General features: G+C 33.6%; 1 protein-coding gene across 1 annotated transcript in view; it reads right to left on the bottom strand.

Moving 5' to 3' along the window:
• Positions 1-18,824, bottom strand: part of MALRD1 (MAM and LDL receptor class A domain containing 1) — a gene marked incomplete at both ends in the record, with an annotated part of 578,033 nt that extends 559,209 nt beyond the window's left edge. Inside the window, 2 exons of the mRNA XM_082648013.1 lie at positions 9,657-9,797; positions 18,647-18,824. Of these exons, the coding sequence (XP_082504139.1) occupies positions 9,657-9,797; positions 18,647-18,824 (319 nt within the window). The remainder of the gene's footprint in view (positions 1-9,656; positions 9,798-18,646) is intronic.
• Between the last annotated feature and the right edge of the window lie 1,249 nt (positions 18,825-20,073).

The following is a 20,073-nucleotide window of genomic DNA, read 5'->3' as shown; positions in this document are numbered from 1 at the left end:
TTATTTTGTGGCTCTAATTAGTGAAATAATATCATTTACTTTAAGATAGGTTTACTACTAATTTATGTGGAGTAATTTCATTGGCGTCATATCAGTTAATTCAAATAATCATCTGGGTTGTCAATTATGCTTCCCTGACTGATATATTACCTGAATTTGAAATAAAAGGAATGAGGAAATAAACAAATATATTATCCAATAAAAAATAAGCATCACGTTTATAGAAGAATTATATAAACCTCATGTAGCTTATTTTAAATGCACACATGCAGGCACACATCAAGAACCCTGATATCATGAACTTGGCAATCAAAGAATTTGTGGGAAAGAAAAACAAAAACGGAAGCTCTCTGCAAAACACTACTTGAGGCAGAAAGAATTACGAAGTACCAAATGTGTATGCCTTTGAAATTAATTATGTGGTGTGGCTGAGGAGTTGCATTATCCATCAACCCTCTCATTTCCACTGCCTGCTTGGACAGTATTGGTAATTATTGGTAATAGGACTGTCAGCTGTGAAGGAGTTTGGGTAGAGATGGGAAAAGAGGGAAGGAAATGGTACTGATGAGCAAAATCTGTAACCTTTGGGTGACATAATTCCTGACATTCCCGAATACACTTTTGGTCTAATCTTCATTTCCAGAGACCGTATTCTCTAGCCATAGCAGACTGCTGTATCATTGCCTGGGCACACCAAGTAACTCTATACGGTCCTTATGGGGTTCTTTCAGTTTGAAATATTTCTTTCACTTCCTTGTCCATTGAAATATCATTCATCTTTCAAGTCCTTTCTCAAATGCCCTTCTCCTTTCCAGTGTCAGAATTTGCCTATAGCCACAGAGCAATCTGCTCAGACTAATATTATAGTACTTTTCTAATTTCTCCCTGTATTAAAATTAACTGGGTTATTCTTGAGAATGCTTTCCAAAGAGATCATAAACACTCTAATATGCAACATGTATCTTAAAAATCTTTATAACATTCACAGCCTTTATCATGATGCCTTACACACAGGGCTTAATAAGAGCTTTTGAACTGAAATTAACAATTGATACCAACATATAAAATTATATTTCATAAACATAATAAATTTTTCATCTTTAATTTTTACTTTTAAACTAGTGTAACTACAATATTAAAAATGCAACAAGTGGAAAAATACACTGTATACCCTCTTAATGAACATAATTCTTATTTTTATTTTTATTATAAGAAACAGGGTTAACTACTGTAATAAAATCTCCTCCATAATTGAAAATTCAGATGAATTTTTAAATAACAGTGTAATGAAGCTGATTTCTTTGCAAAATCAGAGTATAGATCAAAGTAAGCTTCACCGATGTTTGCTACAAAAATGAATTGAATACCAACCACTAAAATTAAGATTATAACTTATCTGTTAGTGGAGGAATTTTATCCTTTACTTATGTATCCCCATTGCATACTGTCAGATGCAAAAATGCTCAATTAATGTTTATTGAACAGACTAAGGGACAGCAAACTATGACCTGCAGACAAATCTCACCTTCCACCTGATTTTGCATGGCCTGAGAGCTAAGGGTTTTTACACATTTAAATGGTTAAAAAAATTCAAAAGAATAGTATTTTATGACATGTGAAAGTTATATGAATTATAAATTCCAGTGTCCATCAGTAAAGTTTTATTATAATATAGTCATGCTTTATCTTTAAGTATTGTTTATGGCAACTTTCGCAGTATAGTGGCAGAGTTGAGTAGTTGAGACACAGACTGTATACCCTAAAAAGCCACAATTATTTACTATCTGGCCCTTTAAAAAAAATATGCAGATCCCTGGAATAGAACATTAATGTTCAGGTTAATGTCTCCATTACTAAACTGCAGCTTCACTGGGGACAAGTTCTGTGTTCTTGTTCACTATTATAGCTACACATACACAATGTGTGGAATAATATATTTGCCCAATAAAAAGTTTTTAAATATATAGAATAAATAAACATTACTTTTCCACTAACATCAAAATAAATGGATATTAAAACTATAAAGGCTATAAAAACTTGATCTAGAGAGTAAGAATATGAGACTCTTTTCTATTTTTTGTCTTTTGCTGTTTCTTATTAATAAAAGAATCTAAGTCACTGTCTAAATAACACAGCCTGTCAAGTATTGAGAAATAGATTATGGTTCCTAGTGCCCTTCAGAAAGGGCAGCATAGATCAGTTTAGGACATCCTGGTGTTAGAAAAACCAGTGATGAATATAATGCTTATATTAAAAAAACAAGAAAAACCTAAAAGCTTTGGCCTGAGGTTAAGCTACCACTGCAGCTAAAACACTGATAGAAAGGTTGCTATTTCCTTAGCCTGAAGAATCAGGTAAAGAAGCCAAGGACATGCAGGTCCGCCATAAATAAAGGGCAGAATTCTAGAAAGAAAAGAGCCTTAAAAAGGGGTGACCCATGTTCTATGAATAAACTCCACCCAAATCTCCACCTAAAACTGAAGCATGCATGTGCAGGGAACACTTCTAGTAACTAAAGCTAAAAGAGCTGAATTGATATTTGAACTACTGAATTGATATCTAAACTACAAAACAGAATTCTCAATTTGAGTCTAAGCAAGCTAATCATCTACTTAAACGAAATCAATCATAAGTACTCTCAATAAATATAACAGAATCCAGAGACTCTACAGTAGTAAATTTATAATGTCATAGATGTGATCCAAAATTATTTGACAGAAGAAGGACCAGGAAAATACGACCATGCCATGGGAAAAGACAGTCAACAGAGGTCAATTCTGAGATGAAGGAGACAAGGATTTTTAAATTACAATTATACTGATGCTCAGTGAAGGACAATACACTCATAATGCATGAAAGGATAAGAGATCTTAGTAGAGAAATTAACACAATTTAAAAGCAATTAAATGAAAATTTTTATATAATATCTGATATTTTTAAAAGATCATTAGATAGGCTTATAAGCATATTAAAGATGACACGGAAAAAAATCACAGAACTTGAAAATAAATCAATTGAAATTGTTCAATGTGAAAAAAGAGAAAACAATCAAACTATATAAGACCCTCAATAACAATATGTTAGACATGTTGTCTAACATCATGATGATTGAAGTCCAAGAAGGAGAGGAGAGAAAGAATGAGATGGAAAAATATATCTGAGTAAATAAGGGGAGAACACTTTCCAAAACTGGTGGAAAAACAATTTAAAATTCATGAAGCTTATTTAACTTGATTAGGACTTTTAAAAATCTCATGCCTAGGCACATTATAGCCAATTGATTAAAACCAACATAAAATATCTTGATAGCACTAAGAAAAACAAAGCTATATTAAATATAGCAAAACAATCATTTTAATAACTGTGAATGTCACATCAGGGAATAGGGAGGCCAGAAGACAGGGAAATAACATCTTTAAAGCACTAAAAGAAAAACACGTGCATGAAACAATTCTATATCTAATGAGAATATATTTCAAGAATAAAGGGAAAATAAAGACATTTTCAGTAAAGGAAAACTAACAATTTATCATCAGCAGAACTGGACTACAAGAAATACTAAAGGAAATTCTTTATGCTGAAGAGAAATGATACTAGAGACAAACTCAGATAGAAGAAATGGAGATTATTGCAAGTAATGTATATGATAAAAGAATATTTTTCTCTTCATTTATTTTTAATAATATTTAAAGAAAAATAGCATTGACTTGTAAGATTTATAACTTACATATTATAGATTATAGACATAATACATGGGATCACTATAAAGTAAAGGACAATGAGAAAGGGATAAATGACCTATGCTTTTCTAAATTTTCTACATTGTAAGTATATTTTACAATATCAATTTTAAGTATACTATAAAGAGTTAAGAGTATATGCCATAATCCCTAGAGTTACTACAAAATTAAATGTTAAGACATACATCTAAAAAGCCAATTAAAAAAGGATTTTTAAAAATAGTCAAATAATCCCAAAGAAGGCAGAGAAGGAGACCAGAAGGATCAAAAACAGAATGTTCAAACAGAAGACAAACAATAAAATGTTGAGCTAAATCTAACAATACCAATTATTACATTAAATTAAATGGATTAAACATTCCAATGAAATGAATTATCATAATGGATACAAAAGCAAGATTCAACTATATGCTGTCTCCCAGAGACACACTTTAAGTATAAAGACACAGACAGGTTGAAAACAAACAATAGGAAAAAATATATCGTAAAAACAACATAAGAAAAGACAGATGACTTGCACACTATTTTATCACCTTAACCTAAATGATAGTTATAGACCCCTATACCCAATAATTGCAGAATACACATTCTTTTCTAATTCACCTGGTATTTTCACCAAGACAGATTATATGCTGTATCATAAACTAAGTCTCAAAATATTTTAAAAGATTGAAATAAAAGAATGTATTAACCAAAAGGTAATTAAAATCAGAAGTCAATAATAATATGTCAAAACCCCAGAAACATAATATTTGGAAATTCAACAACACACTTCTAAATAATCCATGGACCAAAGAATAAGTTACAAAGGAAATTAGAAAATGTTTTAACTGAATAATATATATCAAAACTGGTGAACCAAAATTTCCACTTCAGGAAATAAGAAAAAAAAGAAAAATAAATAAAAGGAAAATCCTAGGTAGAAGAGAAGAGGAGAGAGGAGATAAAACACAAATAATCAACAGCAGGAATAAGGGGGGTTGTTGCTATACATTCTACAGACACTGAAAGGATAACTGACTCTTAACAACTTCATGCCAACAAATTTGACACAGTAAAAATAGAAAAAATGGATTTCATAAAATTAAAGACTTCTCATTAAAAATATCAATAAGAAGATTAATATACATTCCACAGACTTGGAGAAAATATTTGTAAGCATAAATCTTAGAAAGAATGGGAAGCCAAGATATATAAAAACTGGTACAAGGAACTCTCATCCATTGCTGATGGGAATGCAAAATGGTACGGCCACTTTAGAAGACCGGCAGTTTCTTATAAAACTAAGCATACCCTCACCATAGAATCAAGCAGTCATGTTCCTTGGTATTTATACAGAGGAGTTGAAAACTTACGTGCACACAAAAACCAGCGGCTGGATGTTTACGGTAGCTTTATTCATAATTGCCAAAATGTGGAAACAACCAAGATGCCCTTCAGCAGGTGCATGGGTAAACTACAGTACATCCAGACAGTGGAATATTATTCACCACTAAAAAGAAATGATCTATCAAGCCATGAAAAGACATGGATGAAACTTAAATGCATATCAATACATGTCATTATACATTTGTCCAAATCCACAGAGTGTACAACGCCAAGAGTGAACCCTAATATAAACTACGGACGTTGCGTGAAAATTATGTGTCCATGTAGGTTCATTGATTGTAACATATGTACCACTCTGGTGAGGAAGTTTTGTAGTGGGGGGAGGCTGTGTGTATGTGGGAGCATGGGGTGTACAGGAAACCTGTGAGGTCTCTTCAATTTTGCCGTGAATGTACTCCAAAATTAGAGCCTATTTTAAAAATTACAACTCATTCATAAAAAACAAGTAGCCCAATAAAAATTAAGCAAAATATGTGAGCAGAAAATTTACAAAAGAAGATATATTAATAGCCAATAAGCTCATGCAAAAGAGACCAATATCAATAGTCATCAGGAAAATTCAAATTCAAACCACGGTGAGATACCACCACATACCTAGCAGAATGATCAAAATGAAACCACTAAATAGAAAATATTAACAAAGGGGCAGAACAACAAGAAGTCTCATAGATTGTTGGTAGGAGTGTGAAATTGTACAGCTACCTTAGAAAAAGCTCTGGCAGTCCTCATAAGAGTAAACATACATTGATGCAGCATTTCAGTTCTACGTATTTACCAAAGAGAGTTAAAAACATATATTCACAATGACTTGTACAAAAATATTCATACCAGTTGTATTTATAATAGCCCAAAACAGGAAAAAAACACAGGTGTCCATCAATAGGAGATCTGACAAATAAACTTATTCAATTGCAAACTGCTCAGCAATAAAAAGGAAAGAACTCATGTTACATGCTACAACCTGGATGAATCTGAGAGCAAAGTGAGAAAAGTCTTACACAAAAGGGCATACAATGCACAAGTTCATTTAAATGAAGTTCTAGAATAGGCAAAACTAATCTACGGAGGAGGAAAAGGGATTAAAGCAGTGATTATTTTGAGAGCAGAGGATGGGAGCAAGGATTGACTAGGAAGGGACCTGAGGGGACTCTCTGGTGTGACAGTAATGTTTCACATTTTGTTAGGGGTTTGAGTTGCACAGGTGAATGCATTTGTCAGAACTTATCCAATAGTATTGATACACTTAAACTGGTATTTTCATATAACGTAAGTTTTACTTCAAAGGGAAAAAAAAAGAACTGTAATGAATACCTAACTCCAGCACAAGGACAAACTTTTTCTTAAGGGACCAAATAGTTTAGGCTTTGTCGACATACGGTCACTGTCACAACCACTCAACTCCAAGACTGTAGTACAAAAGCAGCCACAGACAATTTGTGAATGAATGGGCATGGCTGTGTTCCACTAGAACTGTATTTACAAAAATAGGAAAATGACCCACAGGACATGGTTTGTTGATCTCTGCGTCTAGTTAATGATACCATGTTGCCGTATTTGCGGTAAAGTTATTCCTGCAACTTTCTCTGAATGCATAGAAAATATGACAGATTGATGGATGGAGAAAGGGTTGGGTGGATGGATAGATATTGATAAAACAAACATAGAATAGTAATTTTAATTATATAACCTAAGTGGTAGGTATATGGTTAGTCGCAGTAAGTTTTTTCAAACTTTTTCACATTCTTGAAAATTTTTATAATAAACTCTTGTTGGGGGAACATACAAATAAAAAAATAAGTGGGTTCATAGATCCTGTTCATAGCTTACTAGGCAAGATAGAGCTAATACGGCCATAAATTAAGAAACACAGTGTAGATGAAACTTTCAAAGCTATTATGTGCTGCCCAACAATCCCACATGACCAAAGAAATGCTGCAGAAATGGGTCCTGCAGGTGTGTCTGTGGAGGATAGCAAAGGACCTCCAGTCCTAGACTATGATCATCATACCTCCCTAGAACAAAATAAAAAGACTGGATGCTGTTTAATAGTGTGTGTGTTTCATAATATAATATATGGGTTTTAGACCCAATTTAGCAATTGGTTAAAATAAGTTCTCATAATCCCATTTAAACCTAATTTTAAATACCCAAATAAGAAAAATAATCTGTGGTATAAAAGGAAATATTAACTTTCCAAATAATGTCTTTTATCTTTGATAACCTATACAGTTTAGGTTTACAGAGGACTATATATTTTAAAAACCTCACGTATCACCTTTACCATGAGCTGAATTCTAGAATTATTTTAAACTATTTTTATAAGAATTAAGAAAAACTCATATTTGTTATAAGAAAAACTTTTATATTCTTATAAGAAAAACTATTATATTCCATTCTTTTAAAAAAGTTTTACTATCATTGCAAAGATATATTTGAATTTGTGTAATGATACTATTTTATCTAATTACAATGTTATACACTTTTAAAAATCAATACTACATCTTAATCACTTTGCCTCAAGCTTTAGTAGACTTCAAATATTGACACAGTGATGTTTTTAATGTTCTAATAGATTTTCAAACTTAGCTCTGAAAACTTCTCAAGGCATTGATTACATGATGAAAGATATTAATCTGGAGCACTGACAAATTATTTCAAGTGTAAGTTAATCAAAAATTTTATTACTACTCATGAAATAAGGATTGTTGAATGGAGACAAGATTCCAGCATGACTACTTTTTCCATAAACATTTTCAAGCACCTTATATCTGAAGGCAAAACATTTGCTTATTTAAAGCAGTCTCTAGGGAAATACTCATATTTTAACATTTAATTGTAGTTATAAGAGATGCATCACTATTATTAAAACCACTAGCCTTCAATTATTATGCTAGGCAACATTTTGCCCCTCTTTCCCTATGAGGCTTATAGTATTATTATTATTTCCATTTTACAGATGAGGAAACTGAGACCACACAGCTAGCAGGTTAGCAGGGCCAGTGTTCATACACAACCAGTCTGACTCCAGAGATCTTAAATTAAACCAAGCGATATAGCTAAGATAGTGTCTGCCTATATAACATTTCAATTTTGATGTGAATTGATCCCATTTTATCTCTTTACTAGGCTATCAAATGGCAAAATAAGAAAAGAGAAGGAAGAAAGAAAGAGGGAGGAAATGGAGGAGAAAAGAAAAGGGGTGGAGACCCTGATGTTGTCTAACTTCAAGACGAGGTGGCAAGAAGAAGAGAATCAGAGCCACATATAACATAAAAAGAAAATATCAAGTATGCTGCCCATGATGGAGACTAAGGTAAGTAGCTGTATACTGTGAAAAATCTTCCTCTAAGTAAAAGGAAAAAACAGTGAGGAGGTTCTAAAAGGGAAATGGAATTACAATGGCTAAAATTTGGGAACCAGATTTAATATCACCATCTAACACAACTGTATCCATAATAAATGTTTCATGTAATTGCAGTGAGTCGGTCCTGTTTGTGATGTCTGGCTCCCCCCGTTTTTATTTTTAGTGATAAAGTTGGCTTATTCCTAACAATTGTTAAACACTCTTTTTTAAAACTTATTTTTGTCATCAAAGCCAAGGACAATAAACTCCATTTTACTTACATAAGAGTTAAAATTAGGAACACCAAAATTATTCAGAAATGTACTAAACATCAACTTTTATCAGGTATTTTATGACAAGCTCTACTTACAATATCTTACTTAGCTCTCAAATCCTATCTTATGATAGATTTTAGAGTTGAGAAAACCAAGGTTTAACAAAGTAAATTGCTCAAGATTATATAGCTAGTGACAGCACCAGAATTCTAACCACATGTATAGTATTTATGTAAACATTTCCAAACCACTAACATCTAATCACTTTAAATTGTCTCTAGGGAATACTCATATTTAACATTTAGTTGTATTTATTTGAGAAAAGTATAAATTTTATTAAAAAATCACCAGCCTTCAATTAGTTATGCCAGGCAAAAGATTACCTCTTTTCATACCATGTGTAAGGCCATCAGGTGAAGGCAGGCACAGAAGTCAGTTTTTGCTTTACTAAAATATCTTAATCACCTGGTATAAAATGGCAAGTGAATGAACTTCATTAGTTAACAACTAAAGAAATGAATAAATGTCTGCCTCCAGAACTCCCATCAGAGCTTTCTAGTCAGCCGAAGAATTCAAGTATTACTAGAGAAAGCTAAAATCAGTCTAAACAAAAGCAAAGATATTTGACAAATTAACCTATGGAGTACTATGTTTAAATTTCACAGTTTCCTTACAGAGTCAAAATAGCTAGAAAATCCCAATTATTATCTAGATAGACCTTTGAGGTCCCAGGAACCCAATTATAAGTATCTAATATGACATTTTAGAATCATAAATATCTTGAATATAGTTAAAGAATGTATAAAATTAGACATCATCATCCTTAATATCTAACCATCAGCTCTGATTCTACTGTCCTTACCAACCACTTGACCAAAAAAAAAAAAAAAAAAAGTTCAAAGCACTTACCAGACATATCACCATTGTGGTCATGAAATGGAGGTGATGGGCCAGTTATCCCACTCCTCTTTGCCCAGCCAAGTCGCAGACTCTGATCTTGCATCATACTACAGAGTCCATCCTCAAAATCACATCTTTCATAGTTTGAGCCTAATGGGAGAAAAAAGAAATCCACTTTCACAACCCCACATGTAGCTTTTTAAGAAATAAAACAATAGGTGAAAAAGAAAGCTTAGGAACAAATTACAAGGAGATTAACATCAGGATAATTTCTCACAATTTAAGTCTACTTCATCAATGCAAAGCTTTTTTGCATATGACATTCAAATAAATCACCACATATTAAAAACCAGTGTGGTCATACAGAAAGAATGCCACTCATGAGGTCAGAAGACTGAGGACCTAATCTTGATTTTGTCTCTTATTAACTGAGGGCCTTGCTAAACCACTTAACCACACCAAGCCATTTTCTTCACCTATGAAATTGAAATAATGGCATGCTGCCCTTTCTCCCTCAAATGACTGCTGTGAGAATCTTATGACATAATATATATATAAATACAACTCTTAGGCACCACAAAATATGAGGCATTATTACTAAGGTTACATCTTCACATCCACCTTAATGTTCCAGCCATATCAGAATTTCAGGTTTGGGCAGACCATTTCAGAGAGGACCCTCTGATACAAATTCAGCCATTGTGGCTGCGACGGAACCCTGGAATTAAGCAAAGCACCTCCCTGTTGAATCTCAATGTTCTTGAAATCCCTGGTGTTTTTAATCACAACAAGGCATTTTCTGGCTTTTTTTTTTCTTTTCTTTTTCTCTTGGTATAAGTGATCCAAGAGGCTTGGGAGAGGGAGAAAGACCTGGACACTTGGTTGCTCACAATAACCCCCCCCCCCAAGGAGGGCTTTATTCCATTATCCACCATCTGTAAATGTCACTCTCTAAAAAAACAGATTAATTCAATGGCAACTATACCGTCCCTGGGTTGCAGCTCTTAGTAACTGGAGATGTTCCTTTGACAAGCTTGTTCTTGTGCTAACTGGTTGCATTAGCCACGGTGGTTATTCTGATTAATAGATAGACAGTGCCTGGCAACCCAGTCACAAAAACGTAATTTTTAGTCACATTTCGGAAAAATATTACTTAGTAATAATACATCTGGTGCATATCCTTGAGAACATCCATGTGAGTACTGAAAGCTGAATTAGAAACTACACTTTTAAACATTATCTAAACCTGCTTTATTACCAATGGTCTATTCTATTATTTTTAGTCCTAGCTTCCTTATTTTGAAAGATTTTACAAAGCAGCTGTATTCTGTAATGTTAACAGGTATCTTCATAGCCACGATTTACTGAGGGAGATCAGTGCTAGGCATTCTAAGTGCGGTAGTTTATTTACTCCTCAAAAAAACCTTACGAAGCAGGCAGCCGGTGAACGTTGGGGCCAAGATTGGAACCAGATCTTTTTTGACTCCAGAACCTGAATTCTTAAATCTCTGTTCCAAGGTCTCATTGTTAAGCCACTAACCCACTTTTACCTCTAGAATTAGAGGCCTGTCAGAGTTTCTAATACTGAGGAAACCAGTATTTCCAGGCAGAATTCATGTCATTCTATCTAAAAGCTGAGAAACTTGATTAGTCTGTGAATCGTACCGTGCTTAAATTTACAATTGCCTTAAGGCCTTTGAAATATTTAGAATATCCAGAATATCCCAATCATTACCTCATGGACCCCTAGTGGTCCAGGGAAGCTGGTTAAACAGAAAATGAACTAAATTATATAGTTATTTATATATGAATGTGCATGTCATTCAACTAGTTATGCATGTGTATCTTCGTAAGTATGTATGTTTTCAAGTCTCTTTTAGTCCCAGTATTTTTTCCAATGATCTACTTGTGATTACAAAATATTCTAAACTATTTTTATCACCATATTTCAGCAATTATGTGTATGAAATGTACACACACACTCACATAGGTGTCAAACAGTTTTTAAACACCAAGAAATTACCTTGCATTACAATTACTTAGTTGATGTCTGTTTCCAATGTTCTTTGTTCTCTTTAATAAACAAGGATAATGAGGATGTATTCTGGAAGTGTTAGAACTAGAAAAATGGCTAAATGAAACATTTTTATTTCTGAATAGTCTCAACAGGGGTTCCTTTTGTTACAAAATGAATCTAATGAGCATACATTTTCCAACTAATTGTTATTAAAAAAGCAATCATGAACTTCTCATAACTGCCAGATTATTCAAAAATGCATCAGAAAATTTTCTAAGTATTCATTTTCCTCCCAGTAGAGAATTGTGTATTTTAAACCATTTGAACAATTTTTCCTGAATTGTGGTTGACTTGCCTTTTATAATCTCATATCCCCCACATCTACATTCAAATCTGATAGTACTTACTATACTAAAGTGTGTCTGCGTGGAGATTTTCCTGCTACCACAGCAATGCTGCAGTTGGACAACATGAGGAACGGGAGGAATGGGATGCAGGAACTTAGGAGAATCCACGTTCCTCGGCTTTTTGAACTTGAGCAACTCATCATTTTGTTTTTAATTTTGTGATCCCACAGGTCCAGCATACTGCAGTGAAAAAGAGAGGGTATCTCCATGTTGTGCTTTGAGGTTGCTTGGAAGACCCAATTATCTTCTGAATTGGCTTCCACCATGCCAGATTCTCTCATTAAAATTTTACTGCAGAGCCATTCGTGGATTCAATCATTAACACCATAAGTGGAGAAAAATATTAAACTATATCCTCAAGTGATAGTTAACATAGGGCATGCTTCTGAGAAAATGGTAAGGAATAGAAAAAAATTTTAATAGTGGTAGTGGTGAAGAAATTGATGCAGAACTCGGGATTAACTTAGTATGAGTAGATCATCACAATATAAAGTTCTTAGAAGACAGGGAAACTGTAAGAGTTAGGAGAACTCTAAAAAGGAGAGGTAGAAGGTATTAAAAGCAAGCCATTTATTTCACAATTTTGCCTGGGCCTATATTAATAATGCACGTTTCTTTTCCTCCTGAAAGTTCTATGAGGCACAGTTGCAGACTTGCCTAATGTTAAATCCTGCTTTTCTTGGAAAACTGTGCCAAAATATAGAATGCATCATTTTAACCATTTCACGTATATAGTTCTGTGATAAAAACAGTAATTCACATTCATATGCAACCATCACTACCATCCAAGTCCACAACTGTTTCATTTTCCCCAGCTGAAACTTTTCATTCCTCCCTCCCCTGAGCCCCTTGGAACCACCATTCTACTTTCTGTCTAAAAATTTGACTACTCCAGGTGCCTCATATAAGTGGAATCATGCAATATTCGTCCTTTTGTGATTGGTTTATTTCACTTAGTATAATTGTCCTCAAGGTTCAGCCATGTTGTAGCATGTGTCAGCATCTCCTTCCTTTTAAAGCTGAATAATATTCCACTTATGTATCTACCATATTTTATTTATGCATTCACCTGCTGGAGGATACTTGGGTTGCTTCCACTTTTTGGCTATCGGGAATAAGGTTGTTATCAACATGGGTGTACAAAAATCTGTTGGAGTCCATTTTTTCATTTCTTTTTGATATGTCTCCAGATTTGAATGGCTGTATTATACAGTAATTCTATTTCTAATATTGAATGGAATTGCCATACCATTTCCACAGAAGCAAAAAGGCTTTACATTCCCACCACCAATGCACAAGTGTTCCAATTTCTCAACATCTTTGCCAATACTTGTTATTTTCTTGGGTTTTGTTTGTTTGTTTATAATAGCCATCCCAATAGATGTGAGGTGGTATCTCATTGTGGTTTTGACTTGCATTTTCCAAATGATCAATGATATTGAACATCTTTTCATGTGCTTATTGGACATCTGGATATCTTCTCTAGAGAAGTGTCCATTCAAGTCCTTTGTTCATTGCTTGTTTTTTGTTGTTGAATTGTACGAGTTCTTTATTTATTCTGCATGTCAATGTCTTAGATATATAGTTTGAAAACATTTTCTTCCATTCCATGGATTGACTTCTCATTCTGATAGTGTCCTTTGATACACAAAAGTTTTTCATTTTGATGAGCTGTAATTTATCTAGTTTTTCTTTGTGGCCTGTGATTGCCAAAAAATCATTGCCAAATCCAATGTTATGAGGCTTTTCCCCTGTGTTTTCTTCTAAGGGTTTTATAGTTCTAGCTCTTACATTTAGGTCTTTAACCTATTTTGAGTAAATTTTGGATATGCTGTAAGGTAGGGGTCCAAGTTTAATCTTTTTGCATATAGATGTCCAGTTTTTACCACACTGTTGAAAAGACTATTCTTTCCCCATTGAATGGTCTTGGCACCCTTGTCAAAAATCATCTGACCATCTATGAGACAGCTAATTTCTAGGCTCTCTATTGTATTTCATTGGCCTATGTGTCTGTCTTTATGCCAATTCCATATTCTTAATTACTGTAGCTTTGTAGTAAGTTTTGAAATCATTAAGTGTGAGGGCTATAAGATGGTTCTTTTTCAAGATTGTTTTGGATATTTAGGGTCCCTTAAGATTCCATATGCATTCTAGGATGAATTTTACTATTTCTGCAAAAAATATTCTTGGGATTTTGAGAGGGATTACTTTGAATCTATAGATCACTTTGGGTACTACTGACATCTAAACAATATTAATTCTTCCAACCCATGAACATGAGGTGTCTTTCCATTTATTTGCATCTTCTTTAATTTCTTCCAGCAACAATTTTTTGTTTTCATAACCTTGGTTATGTTTAGTCCTGAGTATTTTATATTGTTTGAGGCTATTATGAATGGACTTTACTTCCTTTTTAGACTGTTCATCGTTAGTGCACAGAAATGCAACTGATTTTTGTGTGTTGATTTTGAATCCTGCAACTTTGTTTAATTTGTTTCTTTGTTCTGACATTCTTTTCATAGACTTTTGGAGTTTTCTACATTTAGGATCACATTTTCTGTGAACAGAGATAATCTGACTTGTTCATTTCCAATCTGAATTGCTTTTATTTCTTTTTCTTATCTAATTGCTCTGGCTTGGACTTCCAGTACTATGTTGACAGAAGTGATGAAAGAGGGCTTTCAGTCTGTCACCATTGAGTATGACGTTAGTTGTGGGTTTTTCATATACAGCCATTTGTGAGTTAAGGTAATTTCTTTCTATTCCAAGATTGTTAAGTGCTTTTATCTCCTTCCCTTCTTGAGGAAAGCTATTTATTACATAGTTACAAAATTTTACATACATTTTACTGTTTGGAAAATGATTTCCTTCATGTAGATAGCATATAAAAACATTTGTACAAAGAATTACCTCCCTTACTCTCATTTAATGTAAAAATTAATGGCCAGTTCCTGCAAAGGATGAAATAAATTCAAAATAGTCCAATTAAATGAAAGTAAAATTTATTCTCAAAAGTAGATTTCCATGAAAGAGTGCTATTATTTGGCCTGGCAATGTGAAACCATTAATTAATTTTTATCAGGGAAATGTTTATCTTTCACACTGAACTAATTTTATTAGTTTCATTGAAACAAAAACAGGAAAAACTGTAAATCAGAAAGGTATGTGATAGCATATGGAATTACAACTTCCATAGCTCACACCAGAATTATCTAATATTACTTAAGTTGGAATCTTGTCATATAGTTGCCTTTAATCTCAAGCCATTGAGCACATCTTTGGCAAGAATTTGACATAGATACCATCATTGTCACATGAGAAAAAGATTTCCAAACCATATTTTAACTATAACACTGTTTCAAGATTAGTGAATTTCACAGAATTTGTTATAATAGCCCAAACTAAGACATTTTGCTATGATGAGTAGGAGTTTTAGTTGATTAATAAAAAATATGTTTAAAACATTTTACATCCAATGTAGTGGTAAGATAAATATTGCACATGAAATCTCACATTTCACTCTATTAATGCTTATCTTCAAGTATTTTAATGAACTTCTACAACTACTTTTAAAAGTAGTTGACATTTATGTCATCCTACTGAAGAAACAATGTACTTACTATCATCTGATTAAACACTACCACCTCTCAGATTTTCAGAATGCACCTCTAATGTAATTTTCACACATTTCACATACAAATTTAGATTTATATGAAGTAAAGACCTTTTGAAAAAATTATTATTCCTAAATCCAAAAAAGTTTGCAAAAGAAGTTAGGTAATACTTCAAAACTTTATGATATATTTCATAAAATCAAAGTATTAAAAATAGACCAAATGGAAATGTTCTTAAGCAAGACATGTACGTAGGGGAGAAATTATTTAACTGAATATATTTTTCCATTTTGAGTCACAGTAATTTTAGCTCTAAAAGTAAATGTATGGAACAGTTAATGTTAATACTAACTTCAGGTATGCTACAGTAATTATCTAATTACTGGAGTAATTTCTGAGAAAATACTGGAGTATTTTCTGGTAATATTCCAGTGGTAGGAACCCACTGCAGGGGATACATCTCAACATTGTAACACTATCAACAGTACAGTTTATAGTCTTATGGTTGACTCGGATCTGCATAGCAACATAAGTAATATTACTGTTTTACTGTTGAGTAAAACTAAAACAGAGTAAAGCCTTTATATATCAAATAATTCTGAACAATTACTAGAAGAGAAACTAAATTATTGCTGTGCTTAATAGAATGAGGAAGACCAGGCAATGGGGTTCTGCGTAGAAGCAGACATTGCAACACTAGAAACATAATTCTTTAAAAATACCCAGATCAGTACCACAACATGTACTTCCCTGGCTCAGGATATTAATAAATTCTAATGAAGAGAGATTCTTGTCAACATTAGAACCAAATAGTTGTTACACCTAAAAATTATTTTTCTTGCTCACGATTTATTGTGTTCAATATTGTGTATAAATAGAATTTGTTTCATTGTGAAGATTTAGTCTTTTTAAATCTAATATCTTTAAAAAATACTGAGTTAAAATAATAGGTTCAAGTATTCTGAAAAACAGGTCCATCATGTAAAATAAAAAAATTTTCAAAAACACTATTAATAGAATCAGTTGCATCCAAATTTCAACTTCAACTATGCCAATTTCATTTTAAAAAGTCAACATATTAATCTATTTCTTTAAAGCTCACACCATTTGTACTTTAAAGAGGGTCACAGATTAATTTTTTTCCCGAAATGTGACTACTGAAACATCATTATAAAGTCAGCTTCAGTAAAAAAAAAAAAAAATCTTGTCTATAATTTTAGCATCACAAATTTTCAAGAGAAAAACTGCTTGGCCATCATTATTCCTCCACAATATTTTCCCCCTAGTGGGTGTACAAAAGAAACTCACGCTTTAAAGTGATTCTCAATTTTATCTACAGGTTATCCCATTTTAAATAAAATACCAAAGTGGAAACTTCTCAGAAATGAAAAGCAGAAAAGCCAAAAGGTGACCTCCCAGTGTAACATTTAAAATGAAATTTGTTTATTCGACAAATCTGTTCCTTCACTCTCCTCTAAGGCTGGGCTTATTAGTATCTTTCATGTAGCTGAGACCTCGCCCACTGGGCGGCTTCCCCTTCTTTCGCATTAACCTTTTCCCTGAAGCAGGACTATGCATGTTATCACAGCAACCACGCAGAAAGGAAGCTTCAGAGGGATTAGTGGTGGAAGGGACTTTGCATTTCTTGTCAAACCAACCGAGTGGTTCATCTTAGCTGCTCACCAAAGAACAGCAAGGGCTTTCCCCAGACAGGCCAGAGAAAGGACAGCACATCCACATGTAGCGTCTCTGGGGAAATGGGACAAATATAAAATGAATCCCTGTCTTAGGAATTGTTAAACACAAAGTGCAATCAAACAGCACGATCACAATTCCCAAACTATGGGAGAAAAATCTTCCACCTGTTTCCTTCTAAAGGGAAGAAATTATTCAGTAATCACTCCTCTTGTTTTAAAGTAATAACGACTGAATATTTGAATAGAATTCCAACAATGGTAAAATCAAACACGTAGAACCTTATGTAGGAGAAAAAAATGAAGAATTCTGTAAACACTAATTAATATAGTATCTGAATAAAGAGTAGAAAATACGTTTGAGCATATTGCTCTAAAATACTAGACTCAGTGCCTCTAAATAACTGACTCAACAGTTACTAAAAATCAACATGAATGAACCTATTTAATTGTATGATAATGTTTTTTATGAAAGGTGACTGTAGGAAGGGCGCTAGTTCCATTGATGAAATGCAGTCTTCTTTCAGGATGTGATACTGATAATAGAAACTACAGAAACATGCATGTCTCTACCCATATCTTCCCTTGGTGAACTTTTATTAATGTTATACCTGGAGTATTTTCCTGCCAGTGAGATCAGTTTATCTCACTTTATGACCTCTTATAATAAACTGGAGGTTCAAAATCACACAGTTAGTAGATGGTTTACCCAGGATCCAAGTCTAGGCCCTGCACTCTCTGATGCTTGCACTCTTTCCTCTGCCTTAGAATCAAAGGATATAAGTCATTTATGCTCTGTGTATGAGAGGTACCAACTCACTTGGTGGTAGTGTCCTATAAGCAAAAATAAAATCTTCTCACCCAACCTAAACTTCATTTCAAATATTCCCATACTGAACTCAAACTTAAGCTCATAATTTCCATCACAGCATTTTAAAACTGCAGTCACAAGCTTCTTTCAAATCTTGTTTCACTGATACACCATTAAAAGCTACCTTTCTACATTTCACTCCTTCTTTATACTCGGTAAAACTGATTCAAAATACATCCCATTTAGTTAGAATCTTAGCAATCTCATACCATTTAATTAGAGTTATTTTTATTTGTGGATCTCTTTCTTAAAAAGAGTATTTTAGTTTCTGACTGACTCTAAACGCCTATAAATGGGATCCGTGCAGGGCCAGGTGTCTTAGCCTCCCCAGGCGGCTCAGCAGCCTCTGGACTAAAGGTGGACAGGACTTGGAGGAGGGAGAGGAAGGGAACTTACATTGTTGTTCATCGCTCATGTCGCCACACTGATCTGTGAAGTCACACACATTGTCAGGAGGCAAGGAGACCCCATTGTCACACTGAAAGGCTTCCATTCCTTGCTGAACCAGTACAGAGGTGAAAACGCAGGAAACCCAAAGGGTACCAAAAGCTTCATCCTTCAGGAAAGCTAACATTCTGGCCAGGCAGAGGAGCACTGTCTGACAGGTCTTCTTAGAGATCAGGCCGCTGTAACGGGTGGGTTCATAATTAAAAACATTCTTCCTCTTTTCTCCATTTTTTGATTTCCAGATTTGCCTCTTACGACTGAAACTGCTGGTAACTATCCACAACTCTTAACAAATGAGTCCAAGGCAGTTCATTTACTCTTTCAGGGGAGTGTCTTTAGAAAATATTTAACTTGAACAATTGCACCATTTCTCTATCTAGCTAAGCACAGATGTTTATTGCCCTATGTATACCATGTTTAAACAATTTAAGCCCTTATGATAAATTTTTCTTTCAGGACATAGCATTAACTACTAAAGGGCAGGCACATAAATGGGAGGAAAATTACAATAAAGTTATAAGTAACATAAAAAGGTTCTATATTAATTCCTATGCTTAATCATGTTCATGTAATTTAGAACATTGTCACTAAAACTCATTCATATACTTCAGGCCCAATTATTAGAATTGTTTCATGAGAATGAAATGCTTGTCCTCTATCACTGAATGGAAACTTTGCATTGTTTGCTTAGATAAACTGAAAACCACAGGATTTTAAAAACTGAAGGGACATCGGGGATCATTATTTTCCAAATCACATTACTTGGACCCAAGAAAGTTAAGGGATACTTATGAGGAAACACAGTAATTTGGTATTAGAAACTGGAATTCAAATATCCTGCTACCGGGTGCAGTGTTTCTTCCTCTGCAGTACACGGATTTTCATGTCAATGCATCTTCATGTGCTTTTACAAGTGAAACATACAATTTCAGGATCCATATTCAGAATGAACAGTACACTGAAGTTCAGAACACCTGAACTTTATATTATAAATAATAACATTTTATGAAGGTGAATAATTATAGAAATTATATGGAGTTAAATATTCAAAATATGCCTTTATACTTGATTTCTTAAAGGCATCTTGAAGTTCTATTCAAGTATCTTCTTTTAATTTCTGCACTATAACTGCAAGAGACGGAGACACCAAGACTGTAAGAAGAGACTGGAGAATGCAGGGTGGAAAGAACCATAGATCAGGGACAGAAAACGCTTCTGTGCTTTTAGAGAAGATACAAAGAAAGCAGATTTTCCCATATTCTAAGAAAAATGACTCAATAAAAACAATATTCTAAGATATGAGCATTCAGAATTCTAGGAGGAAAATCCATAATTTGCCCTATTACAATTGACCACTCCACACAATTTAGCATTTC

Source organism: Grampus griseus (genome assembly GCF_964374135.1).
Source record: "Grampus griseus genome assembly, chromosome: 2".
NCBI classification, from domain to species: Eukaryota; Metazoa; Chordata; class Mammalia; order Artiodactyla; family Delphinidae; genus Grampus; species Grampus griseus.
Note: the sequence above shows the minus strand (reverse complement) of the source record. Positions and strands in the feature narration are given on the sequence as shown.